Source organism: Pelophylax lessonae (genome assembly GCF_965119305.1).
Source record: "Pelophylax lessonae genome assembly, chromosome: 4".
Taxonomy (NCBI): domain Eukaryota; kingdom Metazoa; phylum Chordata; class Amphibia; order Anura; family Ranidae; genus Pelophylax; species Pelophylax lessonae.
The window spans coordinates 525848727-525866909 of record NC_138771.1 but is presented as its reverse complement, the minus strand read 5'-3'; the positions used below and the strand labels follow the sequence as shown (position 1 = coordinate 525866909).

The 18183-nt window shown below is 44.5% G+C and overlaps 1 protein-coding gene across 1 annotated transcript in view; it reads left to right on the top strand.

Annotated features, from left to right (window-relative positions):
- Positions 1–18183, top strand: part of ARHGAP8 (Rho GTPase activating protein 8) — a 137517-nt gene that overhangs the window by 26906 nt on the left and 92428 nt on the right. Inside the window, exons 3-4 of the mRNA XM_082253277.1 lie at positions 2555–2692; positions 12634–12721. Of these exons, the coding sequence (XP_082109403.1) occupies positions 2555–2692; positions 12634–12721 (226 nt within the window). The remainder of the gene's footprint in view (positions 1–2554; positions 2693–12633; positions 12722–18183) is intronic.

The window sequence follows — 18183 nt, the reverse complement described above, 5'->3', positions numbered from 1 at the left end:
GCATTACAGTGTATAGTCGAGCCAGAGGAGTACCCCACTCATTCCCTTCTCCCATCCAAGTTCCTAAAATAAATACAGAACCCAAAGATGCTGGACTATTTCTTGTCTCAGTGCTCACACTTGGAGAACATGCTTAAATGTGCTGTTGCTACTAGCGGTAACCCTGGCAGACCCACATCTGGCACAATGCCTGGAAATTCTGCTACATTGATAATTCCAGGTTTTTCTGAAGCTCCCCACAAGTGTTCCTTGGCTCTTGGACAACCCCTCTGATAATTCTTTTCACTTCTGTTAGAAATCTTGCTAGGAACACCTAATTGTGACCGGTTTATGATGAAATTATGTTCTTTCCACTTCTGGATTATGGCCCCCACAGAGCTCACTGGAACATTTCAGAAGTTTAGAAATCCTTCTGTAACCAATGCAATTAGTATGTTTTGCAGCAATAAGTTTGCATAGGTCTAGAGAGAGCTCTTTGCTTTTACCCATCATGAGATGTTTCTTGTGTGAGACACCTTTTTATTGGCCGTCAGTTGAGACTGAAGCAGCGGATATTATTTTGCACTGACAAGGGGCAGGATTGCTTTCAAATTACTGATTTCAGCTGGTGTCTTGGCTTTCCATGCCTTTTGCACCTCCCTTTCTTTATGTGTTTAATATTTTTTCCTTGTGTCATTCCATTTTATTACACAACTTAATTTCTGAACTTATTTGTTTTGGTTTGTTTGTATGTATGGATTGCATGGGTTGTTACTGACACGTGTTGAGCATTTTATGTCAGTAGCACCATTTAGAATTATATTTACCTAGGAAAATGATGACGTGTTCAATACTTATTTTATCTGCTGTGTGTGTATGTATGAATGTACAGTGTTTCAGAAAAGTGAGTACACCCCTCACATTTTTGTAAATATTTTGTTATATCTTTTCACGTGACAACACTGAAGAAATTACACTTTGCTACAATGTAAAGTAGTGAGTGTACAGCTTGCATGACAGTATAAATTTGCTGTCCCCTTAAAATAACTCAACACACAGCTATTAATATCTAAACTGCTGGCAACAAACGTGAGTACACCCCTAAGTGAAAATATCCAAATTGGGCCCAATTAGCCATTTTCCCTCCCCAATGTCATGTGTTACAAGGTCTCAGGTGTGAATGAGGAGCAGGTGTGTTAAATTTTGTGTTATCGCTCTCACTCTCTCATACTGGTCACTAGAAGTTCAACATGGCACCTCATGGCAAAGAACTCTCTGAGGATCTGAAAAAAAGAATTGTTGCTCTACCTAAAGATGGCCTAGGCTATAAGAAGATTGCCAAGACCCTGAAACTGAGCTGCAGCAAGGTGGCCAAGACCATACAGTGGTTTAACAGGACAGGTTCCTCTCAGAACAAGCCTCACCATGGTCGACCAAAGAAGTTGAGTGCACGTGCTCAGCGTCATATACAGAGGTTGTCTTTGGGAAATAGACGTATGAGTGCTGCCAGCATTGCTGCAGAGGTTGAAGGGGTGGGGGGGGGGTCAGCCTGTCAGTGCTCAGACCATACTCCGCACACTGCATCAAATTGGTCTGCATGGCTGTCGTCCCAGAAGGAAGCCTCTTCTAAAGATGATGCACAAGAAAGCCCACAAACAGTTTGCTGAAGACAAGCAGACTAAGGACAGGGATTACTGGAACAATGTCCTGTGGTCTGATGAGACCAAGATAAACCTTTTTGGTTCAGATGGTGTCAAGCATGTGTGGTGGCAACCAGGTGAGGAGTAAAAAGACAAGTGTGTCTTACCTACAGTCAAGCATGGTGATGGGAGTGTCATGGTCTGGGGCTGCATGAGTGCTTCCGGCACTGGGGAGCTACAGTTTATTGAGGGAACAATGAATACCAACATGTACTGTGACATACTGAAGCAGAGCATAATCCCCTCCCTTCAGGGACTGGGTCGAAGAACAGTATTCCAACATGATAACGACCCCAATTGACCACTGCCAGGATAACCACTGCCTTGCTAAAGAAGCTGAGGGTAAAGGTGATGGACTGGCCAAGCATGTCTCCAGACCTAAACCCTATTGAGCATCTGAGGGGCATTCTCAAATGGAAGGTGAAGGAGCGCAAGGTCTCTAACATCCACCAGCTCCGTGATGTCGTCATGGAGGAGTGGAAGAGGACTCCAGTGGCAACCTGTGAAGCTCTGATGAACTCCATGCTCAAAAGTGTTAAGGCAGTGCTGGAAAATAATGGTGGCCACACAAAATATTTACACTTTGGGCCCAATTTGGACACTTCCACTTAGGTGTGTACTCACTTTTGTTGCCAGCGGTTTAGACATTAATGACTGTGTGTTGAGTTATTTTGAGGGGACAGCAAATATACACTGTTATACAATCTGTACACTCACTACTTTACATTGTAGCAAAGTTTAATTTCTTCAGTGTTATCACATGAAAAGGAATAGAATATTATTTACAAAAATGTGAGGGGTGTACTCACTTTTCTGAGATATCGTGTGTGTGTGTATGTGTGTTATCCCATATAGCATTCTTATAACTCTTTCAGAACTGCAGAGAGATGAAGAAGAACAGGCGCAGTTGGGTGGAATCACAGTCATGGATGGTGGTACCCGAGAATTTAATGATGTCAGTGTAAATGATCCCTACTATGACATTGCCCGTCATGGTATAATTCATGTAGCAGGTAAGTTGTAGACAACAAGTGTGATATAGGCAGATGTGTGTATACACTGATAAGTAAAGGTACTGGAATGTATTTACTGACTGGTCATCTTTAGGGTACAGTGGAACCAATACTATGTGTGATGTGGCAAAACCATTAAGGTGCCTCTCTAATCTCCAATTAAGGAACTATTTTGAGGTGTGGGTTGAATGCAAGAGTCGGGAGGAAAATTATCGGCTCAACAGTGACTGCATCCTTCAGATGCCGTCACCATTGATCAGTGCCAATTTAGTCAGGCAACCACAGTGTGGATTACTGTTAGCAAAACAAGAAAAAAATTGAGATATGTATTTCAATACTTTTTACAGTAGTACTGAATATGAATTGTACAAAAAAAACCAAATTATGTATTCAATAATTTTCTCAAATTATGTTTGGTACTTGCGTAATTTATTTTGTAACCAGCCTTGGGGCCCCCTATATTTTCTGCACCCCTTATGCTCTGTTACAGGTATGCCCTTAGGGTACACACTCGTTACTGAGTTTAATTTATATGAAGCATCAGAATGACCTTTGCAGAGACCTTGTCACCACTTTTATAAATGGGTTACAGCAGTTTGCTTACAGCACACATTGCTTTACCAATGCACACATATGCACCATTGCTTATTTTATCACTGGAAGAGAACACAAGCGCCTACTAAGTGTAGCTTTGAAGACTTGAGGTTTAAGGCCTCATGCACACTGGACGTTATCAAAACGTCAGTAGAAAACTGTAGCTTTTTTACAGTAGCGTTTTTCAGCACTTTTCAGCGTTTTTTAGCTGTTGTATTTTTTAGCTTTTTTATAGCAAAACTATACTCGCCTATGGCTTAAAAACGTTGATCAACACCAAATAGCCATGTTTTTTGGCGTTTTTAGCTTTTAGAGTTAGAGCATTTTTACAGCTGAAAAACGCCTCTTAAAACCCACTAGTTCTGGGGTTTTTTTCCAGCCAGAAAACGCCCCTGCCAAAAACTGCTGATAACAACCTATGTGTGCATGGACACCTAGGATAACATGCTGGGGAGTTTACTGGCTGTAGAAAAAAACGTCTGATGCCAAAAACAGCAGCTGTAAAAACCTCCACTGTGCATGAGACCTGAAAAGGAGTGGTACTCACAAAAGGGATAAAATCACAGGCAAAAATCAGGCCTAAGGAAGTATGCTTCCCATACGCGACACCTACCTTCTCGTGTCAGTTCCGGGAAGTGGCGTCCTGCCAGCCTTGCAGCGCATTCCATGAGATCCGGAAGCGCCGGATCCACCGGTGGACATTGAGCCTGGATCCATCAGCCTGTTCCACAAAGATGTGCGTTGCCCAGGTCATGATGATGCAGAGGACTACATGTGCAGTACCATTCACTATGTGCCTATGATTTTATTACTTTTGTGAGTAACACTCCTTTTTAAACCTCATTACCATCTTCAAAGCTACACTTAGTATGCGCTTGTGTTCTCTTCCAGTGTTTTCTTCCCGAGCCACTTTTTGCTCCTATACAGAGATGCCACTTTTGTGGGTTTTATGTGGACTCACATACAGTGGGTACGGAAAGTATTCAGACCCCCTTAAATTTTTCACTCTTTGTTATATTGCAGCCATTTGCTAAAATCATTTAAGTTCATTCTTCTTCCTCATGAATGTACACACAGCTCCCCATATTGACGGAAAAACACAGAATTGTTGACATTGTTGCAGATTTATTAAAAAAGAAAAACTGAAATATCACATGGTCCTAAGTATTCAGACCCTTTGCTGTGACACTCATATATTTAACTCAGGTGCTTTCCATTTCTTCTGATCATCCTTGAGATGGTTCTACACCTTCATTTGAGTCCAGCTCTGTTTGATTATACTGATTGGACTTGATTAGGAAAGCCACACACCTGTCTATATAAGACCTTCCAGATAACAATGCATGTCAGAGCAAATGAGAATCATGAGGTCAAAGGAACTGCCTGAAGAGCTCAGAGACAGAATTGTGGCAAGGCACAGATCTGGCCAAGGTTACAAAAAGATTTCTGCTGCACTTAAGGTTCCTAAGAGCACATTGGCCTCCATAATCCTCAAATGGAAGACGTTTGGTATGACCAGAACCCTTCCTAGAGCTGGCTATCAGGGGAGAAGAGCCTTGGTGAAAGAGGTAAAGAAGAACCCAAAGATCACTGTGGCTGAGCTCCAGAGATGCAGTCAAGTTGTAGAAAGTCAACCATCACTGCAGCCCTCCACCAGTCGGGGCTTTATGGCAGAGTGGCCCGACGGAAGCCTCTCCTCAGTGTAAGACACATGAAAGCCCGCATGGAGTTTGCTAAAAAACACCTCAAGGACTCCAAGATGGTGAGAAATAAGATTCTCTGGTCTGATGAGACCAAAATGGAACTTTTTGGCCTTAATTCTAAGCGGTATGTGTGGAGAAAACCAGGCACTGCTCATCACCTGTCCAATACAGTCCCAACAGTGAAGCATGGTGGTGGCAGCATCATGCTGTGGGGGTGTTTTTCAGCTGCAGGGACAGGACGACTGGTTGCAATCGAGGGAAAGATGAATGTGGCCAAGTAAAGGGATATCCTGGACAAAAACCTTCTCCAGACTGCTCTGGACCTCAGACTGGGCCGAAGGTTTACCTTCCAACAAGACAATGACCATAAGCACAAAGCTAAAATAACGAAGGAGTGGCTTCACAACAACTCCGTGACTGTTCTTGAATGGCCCAGCCAGAGCCCTGACTTAAACCCAATTGAGCATCTCTGGAGAGACCTAAAAATGGCTGTCCACCAACGTTTACCATCCAACCTGACAGAACTGGAGAGGATCTGCAAGGAGGAATGGCAGAGGATCCCCAAATCCAGGTGTGAAAGACTTGTTGCATCTTTACCAAAAAGACTCCTGGCTGTATTAGATCAAAAGGGGGCTTCTACTAAATACTGAGCAAAGGGTCTGAATACTTAGGACCATGTGATATTTCAGTTTTTCTTTTTTAATAAATCTGCAACAATGTCAACAATTCTGTGTTTTTCTGTCAGTATGGGGTGCTATGTGTACATTCATGAGGAAGAAGAATGAACCTAAATGATTTTAGCAAATGGCTGCAATATAACAAAGAGTGAAAAATTTAAGGGGGTCTGAATACTTTCCGTACCCACTGTATGTACAAATTAAAGATATAAGCAATTCCACATTAGCAGATCTGCTGGCAGATAGGTATCTCTCACCCACTTGCCGTAAGTGATACCTGGGTGATACCGCTCCGTTCGGCATCCAGTCAATACTGCTTTGTCTCTAACCCGCTCCATCTCCCACCCACCCGATACCGATCCGTCTCTCACCCACTTGCCGTAAGTGACACCCGGGTGATACCGCTCCGTTCGACATACGATCTCGGAGGTCACATGCGTGGTCACGCCCGGCGTGACCACGTGACCTCCGAGATCGTCATTGTATGCCAGATGGAGCGGTGTCACCCGGGTGTCACTTACGGCAAGTGGGTGAGAGATACCGATCTACCAGCAAATCTGCTAATGTGGAATTGCTTATATCTTTAATTTGTACATATGTGAGTGGCATATTCAATAACCTTTGTAAACTGAATTATGCTGTGTGACATCATTTTACCCTTACATGCGCATCACCACCTAATGGTTGGAGGAGAAGTCTAGTCTCGGACCCTGACATAGGATGTACAAAATATCGGCCCATATCAGCCGATACCGATATGCAATGGCCAAAATATCGGTATCGGCAACGAAAAAACTATATCGGTAGATCCCTAATCATATGTACACTATATTGCCAAAAGTATTGGGATGCCTGCCTTTACACGCACATGAATTTTAATGGCACCCCAGTCTTTAATCAGTATGGTTCAGTATTGAGTTGCTCCACCCTTTGCAGCTATACCAGCTTCTGGGAAGGCTGTCCACAAGTTTTAGGAGTGTGTCTATGGGAATGTTTGATTATATTTCCAGAAGCATGTTTGTGAGGCTGGGCACTGATGTTGGAGAGAAGGTCTGGCTCGCAGTTTCCGACTAATTCATCCCAAAGGTGTTCTATGTGGTTTAGGTCCGGACTATTTGCAGGCCAGTCATGTTCCTCCACCCCAAACTTGCTCATCCATATCTTTATGGACCTTGTTTGTGCACTGGTGCGCAGTCATGTTGGAACAGGAAGGAGCCATCCCCAAACTTTTCCCACAAAGTTGGGAGCATGAAATTGTCCAAAATGTCTTGGTATGCTGACGCCTTAAGACAGGGGTGTCAAACTCAATTTAATTGCGGGCCGCATCAGCATTATGGTTGCCCTCAAAGGGATGGTTGCATCTGTAAGACTAGATGTCCAGAGCACCTCACCCCTATTACATCAGATGTCAAGAGCCCTCCACTATCAGAAGTCAAGAGTCCCACCCTCCCATACATAACAATGCACCCCACTTACCTTGTGCTGCTGCTGGGAAGAAGCTGGGGGCAGAGCTGGGAAGCAGAAAATCCAGGATCTGGAGGACCAGAGGAGGCCTGGGGTCTGCTGAATGCTGAGACAAGGAGAAGCAGAGACAAGGGGGTGCTGTGACTGCACAGGCACAGGATCTGTAGGAGAGGCTCTGCCCTTCTCTCTGTTGCTGACTGTTGAGATAGGAAGGCAGAGACAAGCCTCTCCACGGCTGCATAAGGGGGGTACCGCAGCTGCAGGAGAGGTGCAAGGGCCACATGAAATGCCCTGGAGGGCCGGATTTGGCCCACAAGCCTTAATAGTTCCCTTCAATGGAACAAGGGGGCCAAGCCCAACCCCTTAAGAACAACCCCACTCCATAATCCCCCCTCCACCAAATGATTTGGACTAGTGCACAAAACAAGGTCCATAAAGACATAGATGAGTGAGTTTGAGGTTGAGGAACCTGCACAGAATACTGACCTCAACCCGAGAATGAAATAGAGTGCGAGCCAGGCCTTCTCTCCAACATCAGTGGTGACATCCGTTGTCACCAGGATATGTATCCACAATTCATGCAAATATGCTTCTAATCCCCTTATTCATTGTGAGAAATTAACACAGTATTAAATCCAAAAGTAAATATTTATTATATTTCAGTTTACCAATTCTTAGATGTGATGGCTGCATTAGTTTTCTTTTTCTCTCTTCTATTTTCATCTGCTGATCCATCCAGCAATTCTGTTGTGTTTCTCAAGCCCTCTAGCAGAATGTATCAGTTTACATGGAAGAGAGAAACGACTTAACATTGGCAGAGTTTATCAAAATAGGTTCAGGTTTTATTTATTCATGCAAAACCTTTATCCCAAAAGGAAAACAATTGTTTGCTGTAACTGATTAGAGTCGGTTCACACTGATCCGACTCGAAGTCGCCCCGACTTCGGGCGACTAATGAACGGCTTGCAACGACTTCTCATAATGGAAGTCAATGCAATTCACTCCGACTTTGCAAAAAAATTGTGCAGGAACCTTTTTCTAAGTTGGAGCGACTTGAGTCGCTCTGATTAGAATGGTTCCATTGCACAGCACTGGAAGCTAGTTGTCAGGCGACCAAGTCGCCTGACAAGTCGGATCAGTGTGAACCGGCAGTTACAGTGTAAGCTGGAGTTTTGCTTCAATTTGTGAATGTATCTAAATCTGTTGATATATTTAACACTACCCTACCCCCCAGACTGACAGTGCTGCTGTCTGTTTTGGCTCCTGAGCTCGTTCATCCAGAATTGTGTCTCACTAATACAAGAGGTTTGTTACTGGCCAGATCACCAGGAAAAAACAGAGGGGGAAAATCCCAAGAAAAGAAAACTAATGCAGCCACCAAATCTAATGATAATTACAATAATAGGATCAGTAAAACCAATGCGCTAACCAGTATTTGCAAGGTAGAGAGAAAGCACAGGTAATATAGAATGAAATGAATGAAAGGCAATCGCATCCAATTTCTGTAGTGTCGCCACATACAATAATAATAATAAGAAAGCATCAAATCAGCGCTAAAGCAAAAAAACAACATGTAAATAACATAAAACAAATGAGGACCCTCAGATAAATAACAATGTTCAAGTATAAAAAATGTGCATAACAAATATAAATAAAGCGCACAGCATGCATAATTAGAAGCACAAGTGAATAATTAAACCCACATGAAGTAGTGTAATATAAAAAAATATAAAAATATTGTAAAGTCCTTAAAGTGTGTGAAAAAATGTATAAAATATATATATATATATATATATATATATATATAAATAAAAGTCCACAAGTGATTGTAACCAGTGATAAAGGTTTCACCAGTGCAGAATCCCAAAAAACAAGCAGTATCCACCAATGAGTGCAATGGCCGCTCACTTTAGTAAATTACATTCGCACATTCATATTAAGCAATCCAGTTGTAAGAATTCCTCCATAGCAGCTAATGGTCAGCTCATGAAAAACAAATAGGCATCTCCATAGCGTAGTATATAAAAACACAATTTATTTACAAAAAGTAGTGACTTACAAATAAGCACATGGATGCAGGTATGTTCAGGGCCGGTGCTTCCACTAGGCAAACTAGACAGCCGCCTAGGGCGCATTGCCACCTAGGGGCGCAGCCATGTCTCTGCACTCTCTCTCCATCATGAATGATCCTTGTGAGCTGAGGGGAGGGGCGTCCGTGGGGTAGGAAGAAGGGGCAGTGGAAGATGCCAGGTTTCTTGGGCAGTGCAGAACTACTAGGCCCTGGCTTTCCACCACTGTTAGGGGGCCCAAGGAGACAGGAAGTGAGTCCACCAGCGTGCTGCCTGAATGATAATCCTCTTCGGCTGGAGCTAAGCGGCCTTAACCCCATGCAGGAAGTGACTCTCTGCACTGAGCTGATGGGCAGCTGTTTATTTCCCTGGGTCGGTATTAAGCAGGGAGCTGAGGAGAGCTGAACCTGAGCCAGAGCTCGGCACTGGAGGGCAGAACCATTACTGTAGCAGAAGCAACGAGGCACCGGAAGGGTCTGAGGAGGTTGGCGATGAAATAAGTGTGGAGCTCCCTGACTGCTGCTTTTCCCTCCACCAGGAGCCAGTTGGAGCTGTGGTGAGCACTGTGGTCCAGGAGAGGAGTGTCCTGGGAGAAGGAATCAGCAGGATCACAGTGAAGGAGGGCAGAGTGCGGGCCACTCTCTTCATACCGCCCAATGAGTGTGCCCAGAACAGGGGATCGGGGTCCCTGGGTGTTACATGGAGCATCCCTGCTATGAAAGGGAATCGGGGTCATCAGGTGTGCCATGGGGAATCAGAGTCACCAGGTGTGACATGGGGGATAGGGGTCACCGGGTGTAACAGGGGTTCGGGGTCACCAGGTGAGCCATGAGGAATTTGGGTCCCTGGGTGTGCCACGGGGGAATGGGGTCCCCAGATGTGACACAGAGAAACATTAGGGTCCCCAGGTGTGACATGGATGAACATCAGGGTCCCCAGGTGTGACATGGAGGAACATCAGGGTCCCCAGGTGTGACATGGATGAACATCAGGGTCCCCAGGTGTGACATGGAGGAATATCAGGGTCTTACATAGAGGAACATTGGGGTCACTGGGTATGACAGCATGACATGGAGAAACATTGGGGTTAGTGGGTATCACAGCATGACATGGAGGAATATTGGGGTACCAAGGTGTGACATGGACAAAACATCCGGGTCCCTGGGTGTGACATGGAGGGACATCAGGATCCCCGGGCGTGACATGGAGGAATATGGGGATCACTAGGTATGAGAGCATAACATGGAGGAAGCATCAGATCAGGGTCACTGGGTATGACATAGAGGAGTTTTTAACCATTTCCCTTTTTTTTTTTTCTTTTTTGGGGGGGGTGCAAGTAGATGGTCTTGCCTAGGGCGTAAAATAGTCTAGCACCAGCCCTGGGTATGTTACATATAGGACCAAGGGGTCCCTGGATCACACAGCGTGGAAAATTGTAAGCAAACACGTGACTTTTCCAAGTGTCCCAGTCTTTTACTAAGGTGGGCGGCCATTGCACTCATTGGAGGATACTGCTTGTTTTTTAGGATTCTACACTGGTGACACCTTTATCACTGGATACCATCACTCATTATTTGTGGACTTTTCATATATATATTTTTATACATTTTTTCACTAACTTCATGACTTTACAATATATATTTTTTAGGATTGTTTTTTCCACAGGCGGTCCGTTCTCATCCGATCTCCCCATAGAGGAGAGCGGGCATCTGACAGCTCCGTCTCCGCACACATAGCAGAGACGGAGCTGTCATCCGCCTGCTCAGCGGGGATCAGCGGATCAATCCCCCGCTGAGCAGAAAGGATTCCGTTGGGCGGTGCGCCCGTGTGAAAGAAGGCTTAGTTGTCACTGGAACAAGTGTCCCAATTGCAGGATTTCCCCTCTAGTGCTGTTTCAGTAACAACTGTAAAAACACAGATGAAATCGAATATATATAAAGTTATACAAGTTAAATAATATAAAGTAAAGTTTTCACCTTTTCTGAGAAAACAATCAGCCTGATCAATTTTTCAGTTAACAACATTGGCAACAAGTCCTGTGTTTGCTGGCCAGCCAGCTAAGTGAAAATCTCCCCTCTGGGGACTAAGCCCTCGCTCACAGCGTTCACTACTTCAGAGCGATTTCAAAGCCACACATCAGTGCGATTTGCACTGCCGATTTAATTGAGAATTCATACAACAGAAATCTATGCAAGCCGCAATGAAATTGGCAAAACGTAGTGCAGGAACCTTTTTCAAAGTCGATGTGACATGAGTTGCGGCAATTTGCATGGTTCTGTAGCTGACAATGGGGTGTGACTTGTAATGCAATTTCAAGCGGTCAAATCGCATAATAAATCGCAGCGGTGTGAACGGGAGCTAAGGTAGGAGTTATAATTTAAACGTAAAGGTAGCAGTTGCAACATGACCATGCCTCTATCCCTTCCACGCTGTATTGTAAACTAAATAAAAAACGTTTTTGGCTGGAGTTTGGCTTTAATCAAAGCAGCAGAGCGGCTGTGTGTTTTGGATATGAAAGTACAGAAACGTTGCCACGAAACCCTTTTTGCATTCCTTCCACATTGCAGCCCGGTCTCCGAGCCTGAACTCCCGGCAATGTTTGTGCTGTATCTTACCGGATTAGCCAATTCTTAAGTATAATATAATTTAAACAAACATTCGGGGTCTGGTAATAGGTTTTTAGGCTTATTAGATTTTTAGAACTAAACAGATCAAAGCTCCGCAACATGCATCTCATTTCAGCAGAGGGTCTGATTTATTTTGGGAAGACACACTAAGGTAAATAGTTCTTTGAAGAAACCTTGCAGCGTATTATCGGTGAGCGCATATTCCTTCAAATGAATGCATAGTGGATTTATTTTATGTTACGAGCTCAAAAAAATATATATATATTTAATTTTTATTTCCATTTAATCAGGTAAACGTGAAGACTGACTGCTTTGTACACTTGTAGCCAGCAGATGGCAAAGTAGACCCCACTCTTTACCGCTTCTGCTGAGTCACTTTACTGCTATGCTGTGAATGCCCTGTGTAATTCGAATGTCCTGCTCTTGAAATCTATTCACAGATCTATTCTCCCCCAGGCTAAACATTTGGGTCTATGTCAGTCCTGGCTCTGTGAGGAGCAATACATTTCAATCAGAACACCTGATAATTTAGTTTTTTTGTTGCACCTTTGTAAAAGCATGAGTGGGCAATGGCTTCTTTACTGTATAATAATTTTTTAAATATAATTTAGGAGGAAGCAATCGGTGCACATATTGAACCCTTAAAACCAAATGTTATGAAATGCGACTGACAATTCTTGTAGATTAAACAAAAATCTTTTGTCTCTCCTCATTTTCTTACAAAATATTATGAGCATGCAAAAACAGAAAAATAGTAAGAAACCCAACAGTCCAATTGTCTGATCCCAGAATTTCTGTGTTTTCTAGGTGACGATAACTCAGGTCGGACCGTGATTACGTTCAGTTGTTGCCGCTTACCGCCGTGTCATGAGATTGATCACGTTCGTCTGCTAGAGTATGGATCATAGCTAATCCAACTTTTACACAGTAATTTTTGTTTGCCTTTGAATTATTGTGATTTATTAATTAATGGCTTAACGCTGGCCTTAGGAGTGTGTGTATATATATATATATATATATATATATATATGTGTGTGTGTGTGTGTGTATATATATATATATATATATATATATATATATATATATATATATATATATATATATATATATATATATATATATATATATATGCTTTATACATACAGTGTGTATGTATATATTACCAAAGTATTGGGACGCCTGCCTTTATATATATACACACACACACACACTTTAATGGCATCCCAGTCTTAGTCCATAGGGTTTATTATTGAGTTGGCCCACCCTTTCCAGCTATAACAGCTTCAACGTCTCTGGGAAGGCTGTCCACAAGATTTAGTAGTGTGTCTATGGGAATGTTTGACTATTCTTCTAGAAGCGCATTTGTGAGGTCAAGCACTGATGTTTGACAAGAAGGCCTGGCTCGCAGTCCCCGCTCTAATTCATCGTTAAGGTGTTCTATCGGGTTGATGTTAGGACTCTCAAAGCCAGTCATGGTTCTCCACCCCAAACTTACTCATCCATGTCTTTATGGACCTTGCTTTGTGTACTGGTGTGCAGTCATGTTGGAACGGGAAGGGGCCATCCCCAAACTGTTCCCACAAAGTTGGGAGCATTAAATTATCCAAAATATCTTGGTATGCTGACGCCTTAAGCGTTTCTTTCACTGGAACTAAAGGGCCAAGCCCAAGCCCTGAAAAATAACCCCACACCATAATCCCCCCTCCACCAAATGATTTGGACCAGTGCACAAAGCAAGGTCCAAAAAGACATGGATGAGCGATTTTTGGGTGGAGGAACTTGACTGGCCTGCACAGAGTCCTGACTTCAACCCGATAGAAAACCTTTGGGATGAATTAGAGCGGAGACTGTGAGCCAGGCCTTCAAGTCCATATCAGTCCTCACAAATGTGCTTCTGGAAGATCGGTTAAACATTCCCACAGACACACTCCTAAACCCTGTGGACAGGCTTTCCAGAAGAGTTGAAGCTGTTATAGCTGCAAAGGGTGGGCCAACGCAATATTGAACCCTACGGACTAAGACTGGGATGCCATTACAGTTGATGTGCGTGTAAAGGCAGGTGTCCCAATACTTTTGACAATATAGTGTATGTTTGTGCCTGTGTGTGTATGTATATGTATGTATATATACAGTGTGTATGTGTGTATGTACTGTATGTATGTGTATATATATATATATATATATATATGTATGTGTGTGTATATGTGTGTATATATGTGTATGTATATACACTGCTCCAAAAAATTGAAGGAACACTATTTTAATCAGAGTGTAGCATCAAGTCAATTCAACTCCTGGGATATTGATCTGGTCAGTTAAGTAGCGGAGGGAGTTGTTAATCAATTTCACATTTGAGATGCTTTGGTGTCAATAAAATTAACAACAGTTGCACCATGCAACAGCCCCCAAAACAGGAATGGTTTACATGTGGAGGCTACTGAAATTTTATTTCCCTACTCATTTTTTCTGACTGTTTGTCACTAGTTTTAGACTTAGTTAGGGTCAGTGTCTCTACTGATAGCATGAGGCAATACCTGGAACCAGTGGCGGCTGGTGCTCAAAATTTTTGGGGGGGCGCAAAAAGAAAAATGTAATAGGTATTGCTTCGCGGCAAAAAACACGGTAAAAAAATTGCATGACTTTGAGGTCATGGTACAGGCATGGCACAGGTGATGGCATAGGCATGGCACGTGATGGTATAGGCATGGCACAGGTGATGGCACAGGTGATGGCATAGGCATGGCACAGGTGATGGCATAGGTGATGGCATAGGCATGGCACAGGTGATGGCACAGGTGATGGCATAGGGATGGCACAGGTGATGGCATAGGGATGGCACAGGTGATGGTACAGGCCGGCTGCAATCACTTACCTTCTGACGGGATTCCGGGAACCGAGACGAGCAGCGCGGACGTCCTCCTCTTCAGTCTTCTGTCTTCAGTTCCGGTCCGGGCGGCGGGAAGGAGATGGGCGGTGACGGTGCGTGACTGACGCACGCACCGGCACCGCCCCCATTGCGAGTCAGCGATGTCCTGGATGATGATTGGTCCAGGCTGGAGACTGGACCAATCACAGCCAGGATATCACGAAGGTGGGGGTGGCGCTGCGCTTTTGGCTGTACCCAGGTTACGCCCCCAGAAGGCAGCCAATCGGCACCTCTTCTGGGTCGTAAACCCCACCCCCCTCCATATCCACCAGGCCGAGTGCATAGGCCTGCGAACCCAATTTTTTTTTTTTTTTTTTCAAAACTTTATTTTTTTTTTGTCATTTTTTTTTTTTCTATTTTTTTTTTTTCTATTTTTTTTTCTTCTTTTTTTTAGGGGGGGGGCGGCGCTCCGGTGCCCCCTATGCACGGGCCGCCACTGCCTGGAACCTATAAAGGTTGAACAGGCAGTCCAACTCCTCCAGGAGTTATACGTGCAATACGCGCCATTGCCAGAAGGTTTGCTGTGTCTCCCAGCACAGTCTCAAGAGCATGGAGGAGATTCTAGGAGACAGCAGTTACTGTAGGAGAGCTGGACAGGGCAGTAGAAGGTCCTTACCCATCAGCAGGCCCAGTATCTGTTTCTTTTTGCACGGAGGAACAGGATGAACACTGCCAGAGCCCTACAAAATAACCTCAAGCAGGCCACTGGCGTGAATGTCTCTGACCAAACAATCAGAAAGAGACTTAATGAGGGTTTGCATGAGGGCCTGACATCCTCTAGTTGGCCCTGTGCTCACTACCTGCCACCATGGAGCTCGATTGGCATTTGACATTGAACACCAGAATTTGCAGGTCTACCACTGGCACCCTGTGCTTTCACAGATGAGAGCAGGTTCACCCTGAGCACATGTGACAGACGTTAAAGGGTCTGGAGAAGCTGTGGAGAATGTAATGCTGCCTGTAACATCGTTCAGCATGACCAGTGTGGTGGTGGGTCAGTGATGGTCTGGGGAGGCATATCCATGGAGGGACGCGAAGACCTCTACAGGCTAGACCATGGCACCCTGACTGCCATTAGAAATTGGAATTAAATCCTTGGACCCATTGTCTAACCTATGCTAGTGCAGTGGGTCCTGGGTTCCTCCTGGTGCACGACAATGCCTGGCCTCATGTGGCGAGAGTATGCAGCCAGTTCCATGAGGATGAAGGAATTGATACCATTGAATTGCCCCCACACACGCCTGACCAAAATCCAATAGAACACCTCTGGGACATTATGTTTCAGTCCATCCCATGCCGCCTGGTTGCACCTCAGTCTGTTCAGGAGCTCAGTGATGCCCTGGTCCAGATCTGGGAGGAAATACCCCAGGACACCATCCATCGTCTCAAAAGAAACATGCCCCGACGTTGTCGGGCATGCATACAAGCACGTGGGGGCCATACAAACCACTGAGTACCATTTTGAGTTGCTGCAATGAAATTTCAGCAAAATGGACTCGTTTGCTGCATCATTTTTTCACTTTGATTTTTGGGGTGTCTTTGAATTCAACCCTCTTAAGGGTGATATTTTAATTTTCATCAAAGGATGTGGCATCCTTACCTTCCTAACAAATTACCCAGTCTATATCAGTATATATATCCAGCATGATATTTTTCCCCATTCATATCTGATGTGTTTTCAAAGTGTTTCTTTAAATTTTTTTGAGCAGTGTGTGTATATAAGATGGTGGACCCAGTGGCAGTTTCAGGGCTTTTGAATGTCTACACTAGGCCAAAGTTTGGTGTGCTGGATCTTCACTGAGCACTTGAAAAAAAATCCACAAACCCCAAACATAGCAACCTTGTTGAAGTTTATCGGAGCCAAATCTTGTAATTTTTGTTCTTGCCTTTTCAAGGCTGATTTGCCAGCTTTTAGTCAAAAGGACACAAATAGATGGGCATCAACATGTACCAAATGGAAAAAAAAAAAAAAAAACGGTCAATGGGTAGGGTCTTTTAATGTGTCTTAAAGAGCAAGATTAAAATTACACAAATCCTTTAACCACCTCCCACCCGGCCACTGTACATATACGGCCGGGTGGGAGTCTCGTCCTTCTGATCGGACGTTCTGGCGCGATCTCGATGTGCCTGTGTCCCTCAGACACAGAGCAACAAGATGCAGCAGGAGGGCCCTGTGATTGGCCCTCCTGATCACATGACGGCTGTGTCCAATCACAGCTGTCATGTAACGTAAACAGAGCCGTTGTAACGGCTTCGATCTCTTCTCCTCCTGACAGATCCCGTCAGTGAGGAGAAGAAGAGAGGATCGATACTGCAGCCGGGGGGATCAGTGAGTATTTCTAATTACTCACTGATCACAGGGGGGGGGGGGGTCTGTGCTGGTAATCAGAACATTGATTACCAGTGCAGCCCTGGGAGGGGGGGGGGGGGTGCCACTGGAGCCACCAGGGATGCCCACCCATGACCACCAGGGATGACCACCAGGGATGCCCACCATGGCCACCAGGGATGGCAAACAGGGCTCAGAGAGCCTGCCAGTGGTGCCCTCCCTATCAGTGCTGCCCACCAATGCCATCTATCAGTGCTGCCCACCAGTGCCCATTATTGCCATCTATCAGTGCCACCCACCAGTGCCCATTATTGCCCACCAGTGCTGCCTATCAGTGTACATCAGTGCCGCCGATCAGTGCCGATCAGTGCCACCTATCAGTGCCCATCAGTGCCGCCGATCAGTGCCCATCAGTGCTGCCTATCAGTGCCCACCAATGCTGCATATCAGTGCTATATATCAGTGCCACATATCAGTGCCCATCAGTGCTGCATATCAGTGCTACCTATCAGTGCCCATCAGTGCTGCATATCAGTGCCACCCCATCAGTGTCTCCTCATCAGTGCCTGTCAGTGCGGCGTCATCAGTGCTCACCAGTGCAGGAAAAAACGTATCTATTTACAACATCTTATAACCTAAACAAAAAAACTTTTTTTTTTTTTTTTTCAAACTTTTCCGTCTTTTTTTATTTGTGCACCAAAAAAGAAAAAAACTGGTGTTGATCAAATACCACCAAAAGAAAGAAAGGAAAAAATGACACAAATTTGGTTTAGGTGCAGTGTTGCATGACCGCGCAATTGTCATTCAAAATGCAACAGCGCTAAAAGCTGAAAATTGGTCTGGGAAGGAAGGGGGTTTAAGTGCCCAGTATTGGGGTAGTTAAATAGCATGCTTGAGGGACCCTACACCTGCACATGACGTGGGGCATGTGCAGGTCAATGGCCTCACACGAGATGTCCCCTGACTTCTTTACAATTTTAAACCAACCAGCTAGCGGGTGGACAACCAGAAACTGTTATTTAGTGGCAGTAGTAATACCATTACTAAATGAATGACTTTGGCTGCAGTAGCTGGACGATCGGGCGGGAGAGTGAATGGGCCA